Source organism: Sander lucioperca, chromosome 2, assembly GCF_008315115.2.
Source record: "Sander lucioperca isolate FBNREF2018 chromosome 2, SLUC_FBN_1.2, whole genome shotgun sequence".
NCBI classification, from domain to species: Eukaryota; Metazoa; Chordata; class Actinopteri; order Perciformes; family Percidae; genus Sander; species Sander lucioperca.
The window spans coordinates 13742040-13761937 of NC_050174.1; the positions used below are offsets into that span (position 1 = coordinate 13742040).

General features: G+C 39.8%; 1 protein-coding gene across 1 annotated transcript; it reads right to left on the bottom strand.

Moving 5' to 3' along the window:
• Positions 1-510: 510 nt before the first annotated feature.
• Positions 511-18586, bottom strand: limk2 (LIM domain kinase 2). The gene is made up of 16 exons (XM_031309299.2): positions 18271-18586; positions 17919-18015; positions 11421-11556; positions 8364-8473; positions 7674-7859; positions 7317-7422; positions 6160-6374; positions 5857-6043; positions 5655-5741; positions 5263-5394; positions 4694-4750; positions 4431-4496; positions 3796-3970; positions 3632-3687; positions 2834-2991; positions 511-1847 (listed from the first exon to the last, which is right to left on the bottom strand). The coding sequence occupies exons 1-16, from the start codon at positions 18284-18286 to the stop codon at positions 1637-1639; spliced, it is 1995 nt and encodes a 664-aa protein (XP_031165159.1). The 5' UTR covers positions 18287-18586; the 3' UTR covers positions 511-1636.
• Between the last annotated feature and the right edge of the window lie 1312 nt (positions 18587-19898).

Here is a 19898-nt window from a genome sequence, read left to right on the forward strand (position 1 = left end):
ACTGTTAGCTGATGATCCACAATCATTTTTAAGGCTGCAAGTAACAATGATTTAAATAAAAACAATTTAATATTTTGTCATTAAGCCCATTTATGACTTACTGTATGAAATGTGAAAAAAGGCAAATGCACACATTACCAAAGTGCTGTGCCTTTGTACAGGCACAATGTACAGTGTTATGGAACAGCCAAAAGCTATAAAAGTTATATTAAGTACATTTTCTAAATTATTTATTTTCATTTTCCTAGAGGAAAATAATTTAGCTTTTGTCAAAATTTGAAGTCATTGGACTTATTTAGCAAGTAATTCAGACAAATTATAAAATATAACTTCAGTTCGTCATTTTTTGCTGTGAACTGATCTCTTGTAAGAAAAAGAAAACCCAGTTACTTCCCAGTGCAATTTAAGGAAAGACAGATCGACAAATTATTTAACTCTGATCCTGAATTGTAGCAGAAGAGCTGCAACACTTTTACTGACATACAAAATTGAAGAGTGACAATAAAAAGGCAACTTTAAGAATGTTTATTTATTAAACACTACAGTGATATAAATACTAGTGGTTACAACTGGTCGTCAGTACCTTGCATGATGATAGCAAAAAGGCAAAAATGTCTATCGTTGATGAAATGTCTAAAAATCTACAAATCTAGAATTCCCATTAGAAAATGACATCCAATTAGAGGCATATGTACATATGTATATACATTGCTTAAGAAAAAAAAATCCAGATCTTCTGTACAAAGCAATGTTTTATTGGCAACTGTTGTATGATTATGTCTGATAATTACTAATAACAGCCCTACTTTACACAAGAGCTTCTGCCCTGTTTTTTTTTTTTTTTTTATAAAATAGGCATTAGGTTTTGATAGAAACTTTGAACAAAATGTCGGAGTGGCAAAAATCTAAATAGTGTTCATTCATCATTCTAAGAAATTAATTAAAATCGTTAGAATACAAAGTACAGAACCATACATGTAACCATCTCGTCAAAAACTAGATTAGTGGTGCTTAGAAGAAAAACATTCCTTTGCCTACTTGTGCCATTTGGGGTCAGAGTGTGTTTTGCTTCCACTGCTGCTAAAAGTCACACCTGTTTATTTCAAGCCCTGCCCTGTTTACCTCGACCTGTCAATCAGCCACACTCGGACTGTGGAGCATCTTTGTTTTCTTTGCTGCTGCAGTGAAGTGAAGTGAGTCCTCTGGTGGTTTAGGATTGATCTGTGCATAGCACACATAGCAAACAACTTCAAAGAATGAAAAACAAAACTGCTGTCCCATCTGACTCATCGAGGTCTTCCACCTTATTAAGAGGTTCGTCTTTTGTTGGGGGAAAGGACCAAAGAAAGTTGCATATTGTCTATATACACAGTAAACATTAGTACAACCCTGTGTGTGCTGAGTGGGGGCTTTGTAGGGTATCGTATCTAACATTTGTCTTTTTGAAATGTGTCTTTCCACCCACATTACAGTTCACTGGCACTCTCAGAGTAAAGGTCCCACACAGGGAGATTGGTCCAGCTACCTCAGGTTATCCAGTTTTAATATGGCTCGGGTTTAATGCAATTTCCCTCTTTTTCTCATCCCCAGTATTATTGCAGCAGTTCAGAGGGGTCAAAGAAAAGAGGCACAGGACCTAGGTGCCACTGTCTGTCACGCTGGAATCTGGAGACGCTGCTGTTGGGGTTGATGACTGATCTGTGCTCTGGGATGGGGAGCCGCCTTTAGGCCAGTGGAGTCGACTAACTCTCTGATGCAGTTCATCCAGTTCGGCTGGCAGGGGGATCCCCAGCTCCTGGTTGAGGGACAGAGCTTTAAACCAGTCCTCCAGCTTCTGGAAAGGTGGGCTGAGGGAGGAGGAGGGAGGGCACACAGAGGGGTTTAAGGTTAAAACTAGACTGACAAGGTTGAGAGAAAACATGAGGAAGCAATCTGGCAGCAGAGGCGTGCCCCTGCAGGCAGGTCGAGATGGCATTTGTTTTTGGAAGTTGTTTTTCTCCCCCACTGCTTCTACAGACTCTTGAGATCAAATAACTGGCTGCTGGATATTATCTCATCCAGGTGAAGGCAGACACCAGGGGCGTTTCTAGGATTTGAGGACATTGGGGTCTTAGCCTGAACCTTATTGAATATAGTTGGAAAAACAGTTATTAAAATGTATTTATGTTGCCAGTGGTAGTACAATTTTGAGGTACTTGTACTTGAGTATTTCCATATTATGCTACTTTATACTTCCACTCCACTACATCTCAGAGGGAAATATTGTACTTTTTACTCCACTACATTTATTTTACAGCTTTAGTTACTTCGCAGATTTGGATTATTAATACAAAATATTATCAACCTATTTATTTTACAGTGAGGTATTACTTTTACTTAAGTAAAAGATCCAAGTACTTCATCCACCCTGTGTATGTTATCATTAGTTTATTGGATCATAGTACCTCTCAATCATCTGCTGTCTGTCTCCTGTGACTTTAACAGTGTTTTTATAAAACTAAAGTTTTTACCGAAAGTAAAATGAATGACTTGTTAATTGCTTCTGTTCTGTTCCAAAACACTTTTTTGAGATCCGGGGCTATTCATAAAACATTCGGGGCTTTAGCCACGGATGCCCAGACATAACAACGCCTGGCGCACACATTTGGCCATTTGAGTGAGCGATAAATACTATTTTTCCCCCAATTAAATAATTCCTGATTTTCACTGCACAGCTGTTGCATATCTCTTGATTTCGCCTTGTTCAGGTTATTTAGAAACAGGGCTCTTCTACTGCTTTTCATTACAAATAAAGTGTAAGCTATTATCCATTACAATAACAGCAGGTGCTCACCGGTTGTCTGGTGTGATATCACAGCAGACCACAGCCAGTGGAAAGAAAGCTGGTGGACAGTCCTCAGGGAGGAACTTCTCCACAAACTTGCAAACATTCAGGCCAAAGTCCAAAGTCCTGGGGAGGCACTCAGGGTCTGCATTGACTTTTCCGATGATCTGGATCATAAGACAGAGGAGGAGGTAAGCGTCAATCCGTTAATAAGTAGACACACACTTTAGAAATATCACGGTTAATAAATTAAGCACAAGCCATAACATGTTTCAGCCCACAACGTTCTAGAATTCCTAGAATACAATTGCATTTTAGATCTGTAGAGACTGACATGTTGTTTGGCAATCCAATATTTTGACACGGTTGTGTTGTCATGATCTGATAATACAGATGTGAGGAGAAGCCTCTTTGGAAACTATAAGTGGTGTTTTCCTGGAAGCTCCCACATCCAGGATTTAAGAACTACCTGCCAAAAGGCATTGCAATCATAAACTATGTAGTATACAGTACAGACAGTTACAGTGAGCGACTGCTCTCGCTGCACTGTAGGACACAGAGGCTCAGGAGATCCTTTGTCCCCACAGCCTTCAGGCTTTTTAACACCACCTAAATACCCCCTATTATTTATTATGGGGAACTGTGCGGTGTATGGGAATGTGTGTTTATGTGTGAGCTGCTGGACACTCGAATTTCCCAACGGGGATGAATAAAGTTTTTCTTTCTTTCTTTCTTTCTTTGTTTCTATCTATCTATGCTATCAGAAAATCAAAGCAGATAATCTGGGTAAAATCAGCATATTCTTACCTCACAGAGTACAATTCCAAAGGAGAAAATGTCCACCTTCTCATCATAGCGTTTACCTGAAATAACATCAAATAAAAGGATAAAGTAATTGTACTCATTGACCCACAAAATGAATTATCATCTGTAAATCAAGTTGGTACTTCATTTATTTGTCAGCAGCTCACCATTTAGCATCTCTGGAGCCATCCAGTAAGGGTTTCCCACAACAGTGTAGCGCTTCTTTCGGTCAATGCGTCTGAACACTCTCTTCTTAGTGGTTGGTTTATCAGGTAGAGGCTTCACTTTGTCCTCAACTATGAGTCGGGACAGTCCAAAGTCAGCCACGACCACAGTGTTGTCCTGTTGAAGGATGACACTCAATGGTTCACTTTGAACTTGGTGTACAGTAAGGAGCCACATTACTTTAAAAATGTATACGTTTCAGGTATAACTAAGCAAAAGTGGATCTGACAACCAAATGTAAACAGAAAGGATTTTTTGTTTGTGGAAGAAGAAGAAATTCTCTCTAATATCAAGGAATCAAATATAGTAAATGCTCTTGGAGGCTCTAGTAGAATCTGCTAAAATAATGCAATATTGTCTTGAGTTCACATTAAACTTTTAAAAAAAGTTTTACAACTATTCTACAACTAGTCTATATAAACACAACAAATCACAGGGCTGGGAACTACTTTTACTCACAAATGAATGCATGCCAACTTTTACTCAGTTCATGAAATGTACAAATCGTTCCCACCCTTTATTGTTATTGTTCAGATTTTATAAAGCGTAATAGCTGGTAAGATGCCATGTAACCCACCAGTTTAACCAGGCAGTTGTGAGAATTGAGGTCTCTGTGGATGATGCTCATTGAGTGAAGGTAGGCCTGAAACAAAGGAGGAAAGAAGGGTAAAATTCACGTGTGCTAGAAAATTCACTTTTATATAGTAAACCTTGTTAGCACTATCCACACATCTTAATCCTCCCCCTGTGCCATAGAGCACATTTACTTACATTTGGGCAACTGAAAATAGCAGCCAAAGATTTCCCTAATAGTAATGTCTTTGCAAGAAGCCAACTCACCATGCCAGAAGCGATGCTCTTTGCATAGCTCACCCTTTGCTCCCATGGAAACTGATCCTGTTAGTCCCGAGTAAAGACAAAAAAGACAAGAGAGAGAAATTAATAGCCATAATGCATAACAGAGTTTATAAATACAAAATTATTTTTCACAGAGGTAGAGATAGAGAAAACTGTATTTAACATGAGCAGTAAACAAGATTAACCCTAAAAACTGGCCCTCCCCAACATACGACAAAAAAAACAACTCTCCCTCTCCTCATTGGGCCATGCACTAAACTGAACTGCTTCTCAACAACAGTCAGCTGTGGGAGGAGGGGAGCAAAGCTCTTCAAAGTTCACCTGGGAACACTTTCTACTAATTTTCTCATTCCACGTCTTGGCCAGTTGACATGCCAGCCAGCCCACTAAAGAGTCGAGAGCTCACTGTCAATGCAAAGTTTACTTCAGGGCAGCCCCCTCCAACACGACTGAGCTGCACACAGCTCTTTTTGTGGCCACTGAAGGCTGTTTTGTGCTCCACTGGGAAGGACGAGAGGAAGAGGTTAAGTGAATTAACCAGTTTTACTCACCGTGTCTCTGATGAAATCCTTCAGCGTGCCTCCCTCGATATACTCAGTTATCAGATTTAGCCTCTTGTCCTTGTATAGCACACCAATGAACTTTAAAACATGGGGATGTTCGAGGCATCGCATTACTTTGACCTGAAGATTAGGCAGAAACAGAGATAGAGTTAAAAAGAAGTCTACCAATACAATTGCAAGCTGATAATCTCTTATCGGTTCCCAAAAATGTAACCCAAGACAGGGGCAAACCCCTTAAACTAACAAGGTACAAAGAGGTAATTCTGGTAACGTGTGGCGTGATTTCAGTTGTGAGTATAATAAATCACAGCTCCATGCAGACCAACAAGACTCTGTTTTGTCTGTGAGGAAGCGCGGGCCTCCTGCTGCAGATCACCAACCTCCTTTAGGAAAGTCTTCTGGGTCTCCTCATCACAACGGATCAGCTCCTTCATCACCATCACCTCTCCTGTGGCTTTATGAGTCACCTGTTAGTGGGACAAAAGCAACATTTGTATTACTTGAATCCGAGGAGCCAAATAAAAGTCCTTAATGGTAGAAGTTAAATACAGGCTGGAGAACTGATGCAAGTTGGAGGCTGACCTTGATAGCCTGTCCGAAGAAGCCTTTTCCTAAGATCTCTCCGTGTATGAGGTCACATGGCCGGAAGATACGATGAGAGCAGCTATTGGAGGATCTCAAGGATTCAGAGCGGCCGATGTGTTGTGAAATAAAAGGCATCTCTTTAGGGGAATTTGGCCCGGGTGACTTACATATGCTGTTACTGCGCCTGGAATAGAGAGAATATGGTTGATTCAAAATTTTAAAAAAAAATATGTACTCAAATCTTGTTCATTACAGACCCACGATGTGTAAGCTGTGTGGTTTTTGGCTGCTCCAATATACCTCAAAGACCTCCTTTTTAGTGTGCTGTCATCAACCTCATCGGTTCTCTCCAGGACCGCGTCAGACGGTGAGGACAGACGCATGCGGGAGGTGGCTGGGACTCCCAGCCGGGTTCTTGGTGATCCCAGCCTGAGCCGGTCTAAACGCTGCCTGATTGGGTCGTACTCTATCAGCAGCTGCAGCGTTTGACTGGTGCGGTGAACAAGATCATCCACCTAAACAAACAAACGAGAGTTAGGTTTGAAGGAGTTTTAAATGATTAGTTCCTGGGAAGATATTACACTCTTCGCAAGATTTACACAATTTCTCGCTATATGACAAAAACTCAATTTTAACTGTGAATATCTAATCATATAAATAATGTTTATTCTAATTTACTTATGTTTTTCTTTCATATTTGTTAGTTTATGAGACAGTAGAATCACAAATCCTTTTAAAAGTATGCCATCTTTGAGGTGGAAAAACCTTACTTATGATCTGCTGGAAACAATGATTTCACTTAGAGCAAACAGCTGTCTATCAAAAAAACTAACACAGAGAGGTTTTTCTGTTATTTAGCCTACCTTCATTGATATAAATGGGGTGGACAACATGTCAGTATAAGGCACTTTAAATATAATTTAACAGCATCCTCCAAAATGATCACAGTTGAATCAACACATCTCAAAAACAACAAAACAAAAACTTATTATAACCTTCATGAAGGTAGAATTTATCACAGGGCTCTTGTATAAAGTCACATTAGTTTTAGCTAGGTGTTCCTAATGAACTGGCAACGGATTGTATTTCTACTGCAAAAGCAAAGAGCAGAAGACTTGGATTAGTTCACAGGACTTGACTTTGAGATTTCAGATTAACAGTCAAAACTGATTAAAAAAGCATAACATCATTGCAGCAAATGTAACCTTTAAGGTTGGGATACTAGGTGCAGTCATTTCACATACTGTCCTCTCCCAGCTGAAGAATGTATAAATGATGGAGGAATGTAAGGAATGACAAAAATTACATTTGCATGCGTTGTATGTATAACAAAGAACATAGCTTTGCAAATTGCACTCAAGTAATGGACGTGCCCTTAGTATCAACACTATTTTGACGAATTGCAGATCCCATATCACTCCATGAGTATCAGAGATGTGTGCAAGGAATAAACCCACCTCCTCCTGCATCAGTGTCCCGACAGGAAGGCCATTAATCTCCAGGATCCTGTCCCCAACATGGATGGCATTTCGGACCTCTGGACTAATAAGCATCCCTCTGACTCTGAAACAACACAGTACCAACACCTACATGTCAGTATTAGCACTATAGAGGGAATGTACCGATTTAAAGAGAACTGTGTCACACTAGTTACATCATGTTTATCTATCAATCAATACCCTTTCTTGAAGTGACACACTTACACACAGTGCCCTGTTATTTAGCAAACCTGTAATCTGTTTTACATTACTCATGCTGCCACAGCAGAACAGCAAGATAGATACGATGGTGAGCCTCCGTCAGGTCCCACTTACTCTTTAACTTGAACACTTGCTGAGCCGTTGACGTCCCTCAACACTGTGACGGAAAAGCCCCTTTTGCCGTTGGCTGCAGAGGGCATCGAGATGAGCGTCACTGTGTGGGGCAAGGAGTCTAGGACCGAGTCATGTGAGCGCTTTTCCAACATGGGTGTAAGAACAACCTGTTTGTAGCACTTTCCACTGCACACAAACAGAAAAGGGGGTGAATCACTACATGTGTGGACATGTGCTTGTTGTTAAGTTACTTTTCAATGACGTAAAACTGAAGCGGTCGTGGAATAATAACCAACTAATAACTTAGGAACCCTGTTTTTCTTCAAAGTCTATCTTTGGATAAAAAAAACCTTTACATGTTAACTGAAAAGAAATACACATTTAGAATAAGAGTAACAACAGTGAAGATGTCACAATGCATTACAATTAAATGTCATCCATGCCTCCATATAACAATATGGTTCCTGTAACAAGCACAAACTAGAACTCCACTAAAAGGATGTTCACATTCAGTAACACTATGACTTACAACCTATACTTCCACACTATATAATTAGCATACATATTGAGACTAGTGTTTAAAGGATGTTAACCCACATCAAAAACTGCCAGCTGCATGTGTTCCCAACTCCTTTCAAAGCTAAGTCTATATTGCAAAAAGCTTTCAAAAGGATTGTGCAGGTGTCTTACCAGTAGAGTTTGGATCGTTCGACTAAGGCGTAGGTATCCCTGTCCTCAAGCACCACCTTGCAGCTCAGACACACAAAGCACTCTGGGTGATACTTGTGTTCTCCGGCCACCTGGAAACACAAACAAAATGGGCTGATCTTCAAAATGTCTTGAGACTCGAAGCAGCAAGAAGTAATTTGCTGATGGGGAGGCTGCTGTCCTGTTCTGCTGCGCTTTGCTCATCAGAGATGAGTATGTTGTGCTGCGTGTTGCTTTCTGCCCTCCTCCCGCTGTGAGCAACGACCGAGTCGTAACACCTGTTTCACTCTCACGCTGTCTGGAATCTGCTATGATGTCACCTACCTCTACAGGTCTGAGCCACTCGTCTCTGACGTTCTCGCTTTCAACTACCTGAAACCAGCTCACAATCATGTGCTTACTCTCATTAAAATCGCCTGATTTCCTTTTCTGAAAGTTACGCGACATGTTTTACATCTCTCTCTCATGCAAGATGAGGTAATGTGTCTGCCCTTCAGCAACCAGGTACTCTAATTATGCACATACCTCAGCACAGAAAACGTTGATTTCAGGTTAAATTATGAGATCTAAGTGTTAAGCCTACATTTTAAATGTGACTCAGTGGAAAATCTACACATGCACATGAGTGATGTGGAGGAAAAATCTGTTTACCAAAACTGGTTAAAAAGCATAATTACAGGAAGGTTTTCTTCAATAGAGATTGCAATAGCATTGAGTTAGGAATTCTTTTAAAACACAGGATGTGTCCCAATTCCATATGACATATTAATAGTATACAGTATTTTCTTTATGATATACGGTATCTGCAGTTAGTACACAAGACAATAACACACTTAACCATTTCATACTAACAGGAAATTATAGAATACATCCACCGTTGTCAATTAAACTGTGTCTTTATAATTATAATAATTCCTGTTTCAAAACTATTTATAATTTGTTTTAATCGTTTTCCAGCTGTGAGCAACTCCTCCATTTCCCATATATAATGTCCATCAACAGCACAAACAAATCAAGGGTTGTTGGTGCGAATACACAAATACTCAAAACCTGCTTAATATTAGAATGTAGTATGGATGTAGGACATGTCTAAAAGAATCACCGTTTAGTTGTATGCAATTTAAAAACACTGAAAGTTGAAACCAATATTTCTTTTCTCTGAGTCAGTGAGTCAGTGCATGGAAAGGAGTCACCGCTGCTGCTACAGAGATTAGAGTGATGTCAGCCAAATCATTGTGACATCTCAGTAGTCTGTCTGTAACTCCCTAGCTTTAAGCCAAGAGCAGAACCACAGACACCAACCACAGTCACAAGTTCACAACCTGCCTCGGGCTTCAACAGCAAGACACAGCCATACAAATTTAGCAAAATTAAATCAAAGTGAAGAACAATTAAGTAGGTCTCATTTGGGAGATAAGAAACTGGACGGCAAAAGCAGAGAAATGACATTAAATGCTCGACAAAAAGAGTGCCTTAAAATACAACAACCATCTTCAATCATCACACTAACATAATTATAAAACCAGTACAAAAACAATAGTGTTCTGGACTTGAATGCCTAACAAGCAGCAGCAGCAGCTCTGAATGACCCTCCTCTGCTGATGGCCCACACTGATTTTCTTTCTGGCCGAGAGGCTGCAGTGCCAAATCAGCTCTGCCAAAAACACTTGGCTTCGCTGGCTGATGAAGCAGGATGCCAATACTAAATAGAAGAGTCCATTGTGCGTGTTGCTTGGTGGCAAAAAGAAAAACTTCAGACTGGCTTCATGTTCGACAAGTGACCGTGGTTGTGACCAGCAAGAGCTGCTGCCACCTGAATTTCATGTTTCAACTTGTAAATGCTAAATCAAAGCTGGCTGGTGTTTGGATTCAATTCAACATACGCCAGTTTACCTGGTTCCAGATTTGACTTTTACAGTTTTTTTCTTGGTTACTTTAAATCTACCTTGACTTAGTGCATACTTGTTAAAATATAAGATATGGTTTCAAGGTGCACTGGCCTCTACATATGATTGAATCCAATTTTCTTATTTCCAGTTTCATTAGAAACTTCAGAAATATATTGCTCGTCAAATAATACTTTTAATTTGTAAAGGGAAGAATGTGTTGTTTCTTCTATTAAAAGTAGCATAGTCTTGCTTTAACAACAGATACTTTCTCTATGAAAACACATCAGTACAGACAATGATGTGAGGGATAGACTGTGGGTAATATCTACAGAGCCACCTCACCGCAGAGGACTGAACATGATGGGCTCCAAAACCACCTCACGTTGGAGCATCTTCCCACTCCATCCTCTGTGTACTTGGGGAAGTGAACTGTGGAGAACTTCTGTACAGAGAAGGAAGAGTGTGGTCTAGAGCCCAATCTGCTATGTTCAGCAACAGCCGCCAATGTAAAGTATCACTCATCTGTAAATGTAATAACCCCCCCCCCCCGCCTTTCAATGCATGTTAGTATTAATCTGAAGCAGTGGGGAGAAACTTCAACACAGAGAGCATTGAGACGCTCTGTTGGCATAAGTAGGAGGAAATTGTTGCCAATTGTTGTCACACGATCATGGCAAGGCAGATTTTGAAAGCCTGGCACATGTAGCAACAGACTAATAGTTTTGACCCAGGGTTGGGCTTTATTATACTGAAGCCTTACCCAATCACAAACCAACAAAGGCTTACAGGTTGTAATGCTTATTATACACCAGAAGAAAAAAAACTTAAATAGAAGGAAATTGCAGACAACTCTGGTTATTTTTTAGGTCTTTAACAAAATTACCCCTTAGGGTGTCACAGCAAGTTAACATTAAAAAGAGTACTTCAGCAATTTAGCAAAGCAAAGTTGGGAGACTTGCGAGAGATGATTGGTCATAATCTAAGATAGTCGAAGACATCGAAGTTATCCTGACTTTAAGTTGCTTGTACAATTTCAAAACCCTTGGTTTCCTACACTTCCCTTCCTATGTTTCATAGGGCCTTTTTGTTACATCCTTGCTGCCTGGTAAATGCCCATGTCTTTCATACGCCACACCCTCAGCAGACTTACCATGGCAGGTCCAGTCATGAGCAGAGAGCAGCCATGACAGAGCTCTCCAAACTTCTCCCAGTAGTGTATGCGACAGTACAGCTTGCCTTCCTTCTCATAATACCAGTTAGTCAAGTGGTCACAGCACACAGAACACCTGAGGGAGCAAAAACAGTCTTGGTCACGTTTGCACAAAACAAAGTAGATGAACAGAGAAAAATGAAGAGATGAGGGCTTTCAGCAGGGGACTTTTCCAACTGGAAAGCAATCACCTTCAAGGTGGATATGACCGAGACTCAAAAGCCTGGCATATTATTTCAAAGGTTCAGAATTTCAAAGGTATGTGGTTGATCGGAAAGATCGTTATGGAGCACCAATTACACTGCCCTCACATGATAGTACTTTGTGTTTACACTCCGTCTCGTACAGGTTAACGTGATCAACTTGCATGTAAAAGACAGTAGCGCTGCAACAAAAATCATTTTCATTATTAATTAATCTGTAGCTTGTTTTGTCTACAATGAAATAAATCACAGAAAAGCAGAAAATCATCACGTTTAAGAAGCTGTAACCAAAGAATGTGTAGCGTTTTACTTGACTTCAATGATACATTCCCAATCCAAATAAACATCAATTATTTGTTTTTATCAATTTACTAATTGTCAGAAAATGAAGTGATTGGTATGAATAATATTTCAGCACTATAAGACAGAATTAGGTAAGAGCTGAGCGCCACACAAACACTAAGAATAAACCAGAGACAAAATGCAGGAAAAAGGGACTTAGGAAGTTTGTAAGCATTAAACATTTGAACCATCACCCAAACTAGGTAACCTATCTGTACATCTTTTCAAAACCCATTCCTTAAATTACATACTTTACATACCAGTGAATGGTGTGAAATAGTAAAAGAGAGCTTGTGTAGAAATCATACATCACACTTTCATCTCCGAGGTTGGACAGGAAAGGAACAATAGCTAGGGGCATGTTCCCAATGGCGACAACGTTCTTTTCTCTGAGTTTAACAAGGTGAAGGGCACAGTAAATACCTCATTCCTGAGATGTGCTGGGTCTTGTATGTATGAGGTTATTTGTGCAGTGTTATAGTGTAAGAAAAACAGAAAGCACAAAGAGTTTTTCTTGCGACCCTTTGGATTAGCCTCTGCACACTACCAATAAGGCTGCCACACTTTGCCAATTTCCAGCATCTTGATTGGATCCAGTCATTTGAGGGAAAAGCTGCAATAACACTTTGACAACAACCTATAGCCTATTAAAACAGGCTAAAACAATCTCTACAGGGACAAAGTCCTCAGATCATCTGGTTGTTTATAGTGCAGTTTTTGCTTACTTCACAAACTTCTCATTGGGAATTTTCTTATCTAGGTCAATGTCAATAATAAAAAAGCATTCTGTTAACCTTGTGCTCAAAGTGCAAACTATATAACTTATATTGATCACGTAATGTATATTATTTATATTTTCAGTCACTATCTACTTTCAACTGTCTAATTAAGGTGCAATGCTACAAAATGAACTGTTCAAAAAAGGTAAATATTAAGACTTTTTCATACTTAATTCCATTTTATTGCATAATAAAACTGATTGTTCCAAGCTGTCACCCGAGAAGATACTTGGCGGATTACAGGGACAATTTTGGCTGTGACTTCAGGACAAAATGTTCCTCAAGAGTGAGGAATGCTAAAGTTGCCCGCAGACTGGATAGCACCTGAAAGCTATGAACAAGCTGCACTGGTTATGACTACAAAAATAAACTTTCAACTGACAATAACGACTTCCTGATTAACAACTATTTCTAATTCACAGCTATGGTTTTACCCAAAGAGACTGTGAGAGTTCTGCTGATGCTTTTCTGGAAACCGCTGTCTGAATGCTCACATGCTTATGTCTGTGACAATATTAAGATTATCACATGTATGTTTTATGACATTTAAAGATTGCAAGATTAAATGAAATGTCAGAAATATTGCTTTTGACTGGGAATGTGGTTTTTATGGATTTTAAAATGGTGCAGCGCTGGCAGCAGCTCTCAGCTGAGCCTCATGCATCACGTTGCTCGCTACACTGCAGGTATAGTTGATCCAGGCTTATTGACTTTGGCAAAGATTCCAGATATTTCAAAGTTTTCTGGCATAGTTAAGAAGGAACCGTCTTGTAGAGGGAAGACCACATGTCTGTCTATTGTGGAGAGACAAGCGGGGGAGGGGAGAGTACAAGTTGTCTTTTCACATCATGTGGCATCCACGTTAATGCCCTTATATAAGATAATGCTAATGTATGGAAACAAACTGTTTTTCTGAGATGAACCCAACAAATACTAAGAATGAACACAAGGTCAGTGTAATAATGACTCCAGCCTGATTCATCACACTCTGACATGATAAGGGGAAGCACAGGTGAAAGTTTGCTGAGGTAAAGATTGCATGAGTAATGGTAGCTGTGCTGCTGTGGCCACAGCTGCTCTACAGGCCACTCATCTGATTTGTGTGCGTCTGTGTTTGAACGATATCAAACAGTCTAGGTGCAGAATTAGGCTACACAAAATTCTAGTTTCTGTTTATGAAACTATTTAAATAAGACCATAGTGAATAAATAATTTGCGAAATTCTACAAAACAGTACAGCCTAACCAATAATTGGTTTTGGATATTTCATATGTGTCAGCTGAAAAGTAACAACAAAGTGCAGTACTAAACTTCCAAAATATATCAGCCTATCAAGGTAGAGCGAGTTGTCCTTTAACCACAAGGTTGGCGGTTCAATTCCCAGCTCTGTTCACATGTTGAAGTGTCCTTGAGCAAGACACTAAACCCCAAGTTGCTCCCGATGGCAGGCCAGCACCTTGTATGACATCTCCGCCACCATCCGTGTATGAATGTGTGTGAATGTGAGAATGAGAGGCAATTTTTAAAGCGCTTTCTCCGGTAAGGTAGAAAAGCACTATATAAATGCTGACCATTTATTCAATATTTTAACTCTAAAATATAGCCATCGGTATGTGCCCCAAAAATCCAGTATTAGTCAAGCTACAGCATACACAACAGGATTAGTAGCAGTATGCCTGGTGATACCAAGGCACCCATTTGGTCTAATCAGATAAAAGATACGCACACAAAAGAGAAAGACTTGTGAAAAGTGCAGTATTCAAACTGGTGACATTCCATATCTGCCCAGGTGTGGCAGGAAAAACAAAAACCTCCAGCTTGTTCGCCCTACTCTGAACAAAAAGCATTCCTTGACAAAACCAGCTGATAACCTATAATTATTGCCCATTATGTCCCTGTAATATAACAAGCTGAAGTGGTGTAAGGGTGCTTATAAAAACACCTGACTTCCCTTTAGACAGACTGGTGGTGAACGGAGGGGCGTCCACACTCAGGTGGTTCTTCAATGAACAATGCAATGGTCCTGCCTGCACAAACACTACCAAGTAAACATTACTCATTTCCTTAAATCCACATTCCGGCTGGAGTGTATTCCTTTGTTGGAGTATGAAGTGGAAATAGTAGTTGTGGCCTTGAAGACCTAAAGAGGGAGTGTTTCACTTATAATGGAACCTTATCATTGGTTGTGTGACTGTTGTCCTCAAGCAACCTCTTTCCAAGGAGTGAAGAGTGACAATTGTTTCTCCATTCAAATCACGAGGACAGGGAGTTATTAATGTTATTAGGCTCAGGTTGCGTGTCTTAATACACGGCTTTGTTGAATACTTGATTCCGATCGGTCAATTACAGCATTCTACGGTCTGTCAATAGCAAACCACTACTATGCATAACAGACCGTTGCTATGACTTTATTTTTTTCCCTTGACTATCAGAATAGCTGCAGAATGTTCTGTTAATAAACTTAATGATTAATCAACTTGCCCCTTCTGTACTGCATACAATTTAAAGAAACATGAGATGTAAGAGAGGTGGCACCAAAACGTGAAGGAAGCAATAAAAGAAAAAGATTAAGTTTCTCAAAATGTAAATGTGGATTCTATGTACATGCATGTACACACACACACACACATTTGTTTAATATGTGTATTTGCAATTTCATATTTTACTGCAGAAAAATGAAATGAGGATAGGACTAAATATTACCCAATCCTGTATTAAAAGTATTAAATACAATACTCTTTTTTTGTGGCCAAGTATGATGATAATATTTGCAGCTCTATATACTTCCAGTGAAGCACAAGATTGGAATGAAATGCCAACTTTCTCTGGGAAAAAACATGGATTCTGCAGTCAGTGTCTGAAAAAGCAGACTCACATCTCTGAATCGCTGTCTAGGAATGCAGAGCATAGCAAAGTGGAGTGTGCCGTTACCTATAGGCCTCAATAACACTGCCAGGTTTACTGGAACAAGAGTGACGTGAGCTGTGATTAGTGTGTGATTACTACAGGGCAGAGATATCTCAACCTTTGTGATGAAAAAGACAATTTTGAACTAGGTATGCACCGATTTGACTTCTCAGTCACAATACGGATACCTGGGCTTTGGGGCTGATACCGAGTACCAAACCAGTACCAGTTTTTATTTTAATTAAGCTGTGTGCACTGTGTGGAAGTGACTTTTATTCTTTTATGTGTAAGGCAACATCGGGCTTGACTAAACATCCCTTTCCTAACTTTGTGAAACCAAATGTAAGGAATAAATACATAGAAAATAATTTCATTGTTTCTTTATTTTTTTACAATTACAATTCAAGTGCCTGGCTGGTGATGGCGCAGTGGATATGACACATGCCTTTGGTGTGGGAGATCTGGGTTCGATTCCCACTGCAATACATCAATCAATGTGTCCCTGAGCAAGACACTTAACCCCTAGTTGCTCCAGAGGTGTGCGACCTCTGATATATAGCAATTGTAAGTCGCTTTGGATAAAAGAGTCAGCTAAATGACATGTAATGTAAACCTTTTAAATGCAGCAAAACATTCGTCAAAATTTAAACAGGAATTAAAATTCCAGTATAAAACAATCCGATTGCATAAAATGAAATCAAAATGTAAACATTTAATCACAATTAAGCCAAACTAGCTCCCTCAACTATGCGGTCTACCAGCACACTGCTGACGCATGACGTTGTACGCGCATGTGTAATCTGCCGTAAATATAGAATTGAATAGATCGGCCCCATTGTCATCTATACCTGATCCAGGTATTTGAGTCAGTATCGGTCCAATATTAGTTATAATTATCAGATAGATGCATCCCTATTCTGAACCCACACCTCAGAGGGACAAAGTATTGACTGTCAATACTGCAGTTTGTCTTTCCACACACTCACAATAATATTAAATATCTGCAAGTTTTTTTTTAAGTTTGTATAAAAGTGAGGGAGTATAAAAGTACAAAAGGGAGGGAGAGGATCAATGCTCAATAACACAGCTGTGTCAGGAGCTTTGCCTCTGAGATGTGAAATCCCAGGTTATGTAAGGACTATGTGCTGCTGGATACTGGCTCAAAACTTCAAGAGAACCATTTCAGTTTTCTTCAAGTTTCTGTCAGAAACAGACAACACAGTCAGCATTAAATGTATTCTATTCTTGATGCTTTTTGGACATGCCTGCAGTCCTCCACAGCCAGACTCCAGTCATAAAAACCAAAGGATTTTTGGATATACTCTACAGCATGTGGCTTGTGCTGTGCTCCAATAAGCTACTTTCATAGATCTAGGCACAGACTTCTTTATCATCTGTTTTATAATGTTAGTATCAAATTAGGCACGGTGACTATTGAACTCTTCATTAAAAATAGCTCTGCGATCCTGCAGTCAATTCAAACCTCGCATGACAGCTTTGGCAAGCTACTGTTTGTCAACAACTGTCATCAGTTTTTTTTTTTTTTAATCTGAGCCATTTTATCTCACATGAGAACAAGTGAATGTTACTTTTAACCAAGGGAAAACCCCTATAAGTGATATATCATGTTGGCATGTACAGTATGTTGGCGTCCAGCCACAGGTTCACTGCCCGACAGGAGGTATCTCACTATGGGGCAGTGACCTGTGAAAACCAGAGAGCTCCAGTGTGGCAATCATTAAGCCTCAGAGAAGGAGCAGAGAGTCTGGGCAAAGTCCTCCAGGATAGTAGGACCTTTTTACTGACCAATCTATATTCAAGAACCTGGACCGTCCCCATGCAGAGGTTTGTCAGCTGTGACACTACCAGGAATGAACATCCTACATGGTGCATTTTGTGCAGAGGCACAAAAACAATGGCGAATTGTTAAAAAAACAGATCTAGGAGGCCCATATTGAGGCTACAAGACAGAAGCTTCTGGGATTATCCACAAGGCCATTTGTAAGTACACCCAAACAGAGAAAGCAGTCAGCATGTTCAACAACAGAAAAAAAAATAAAACAATTGTGTCCCATGTCAATGAAACTGTTCCCCCTCTTCTTTCTATAAAAACAAATAATTCACTTGTCAGACTATTACTGACCAAAAAGCTTATTACAGTACACAGAGTACTTGCAGGCGTGTTTGAAATAAACTGGAACACTTACTGAAAGCAGGCGTTGTGCCAGGTGTCCTGGAGGACTTTCATGTGAAACGAGTCTTGAATTTCTCCTCCACATCCCGCACAGTAACAATGATCTGTACCTGTAAAAAAAACGACAAGGTATTAACTTAACAACTTACATTGTATGCTTAAAATTCTGGGACAATAGGTAAAACTGCCCGACTATCTTTGGGAAAGTGAGTAAACAACAGGTATGTTCGACTTAACACTGAAACTGCACAAAGATAAGCTTGTATCAACTCACCGTGTAAAACGATAAGACTACAACATTTTTTCTAAACGGAAACAATGTAACCTCTCCTCAGTATAAAGTTACAACCTGAGATATTCCTCACCTTCTGTTTCCTCCATCTACTTTCTGAGTGTCGTCGATTTTCAAATCGTTTTACAAACGTTTCATACTGAAGCAGGAGAGCTGCGATGCGCCGCTTCCAAATTTCATTCCTCCCCGTCGTTCACCCAGAACGGACAGAACTCCCAACTCTGAATTCCTCAGGAAAAAAAACACAAATCCCTTTAATTCTCCACAGAAAGTAGTAAAAAAAAAACAGTGACCACACTCCGGACTGGGCTGCTTTCTTGCCGCTGGCAGGATAACTGACGTAATGCAGTCTTCAAATTCCTGTACGGAGAGCGGAAGGGCTCAACTTCAGCACCTGGAAGCAGGAGTAAACTGAGGGATGGCCCCAAATAGGAAAGGAACAACAGTGGCGCCATCTACTGCCAACATGACCGCACTGCACACTTTCTGTCCCAGACTACATTCATTTTCAATAACATACAGAGGAACTCACATTCAAGTGACTATATGTAACTTTGATGTTTCTGAAGCTCTGTCGTTTTTCATACAATGGTCTTAAATGACCTGTAACAGCAAACGAGACTAACAGTGCAAAGAACGCTATTTTTTATATAGTTTTTAGTAAGGCTCTGCCCGGGTTCGATATTTCCGGCGCAGTCACAGAATGATTTCTGTGACGGCGCTACAGAAACACATTCTGATGGGTCACAGATTTCTTTGATACACCAATATGAACTGGTTAAACTTTAATTTGTGCTACATTCCTATGCCATTTGTTGATAGTTTAGTTATAGTATGTGCCAAAAAAGTCAAGCAAGCATATCAGCATGAACTGTTTTCTCCAAAGATGATTTTACTAGGGATAACCAAAACCCTGCTGCACTCTTAACCTGCACTTTTTTACACTTTTTTTGAGATGCCCTGTCAGTAAAATACTATTATTTTCTAAGAAAATCTTCTTAATTAATGTTATTCTTGTGTGCAGGTCTTTGTGTGCCTATGAACTGTCGTTGACATGTGAGTCTTACAGTAAGCATCTTGACTAGACAAATTCAGACATTCATTATGGTACAGCTTTTGTACAGCATTCTTTTTTCGCCAAAGAACCAAAGAAAAATTCACCCAAACTCAGAAATTGACAGTGAAGAGTTGTGCAAAGGATTTTCACACAGGTGCATTAGAGATTCATAATTATGCAAGTAATTTCTTTTTTTTTAAGATTATTTTTTGGGGCATTTTAGGCCTTTATTTGACAGGACAGCTGAAGACATGAAAGGGGAGAGAGAGAGGGGGGAATGACATACAGCAAAGGGCCGCAGGTCAGAGTCAAACCCGGGCCCGCTGCGTCGAGGAGAAAGCCTCTATATATGGGCGCCCGCTCTACCAACTGAGTTATCAGGGCGCCCATGCAAGTAATTTCTATCAGCTATGAATAGATGTGTTCCTTTTTTCACAGTTAATCTTGTAAGTTTATTTGATTAGGACAATGCACATTAATCAACATTTCTGTAAATGCGCCAGTGTTAGCCAGTCGGCTAATTTTCAACTATCTGAGTTTTAGGTCTTTCTATGAGATCTGTGTAAACTGTTTTAAAAAAAGTGTGTGAAACCAATAAAAAAGTGTTAACACATTTGCAAGAGAAGACTTGTGCTGTGCTAAGA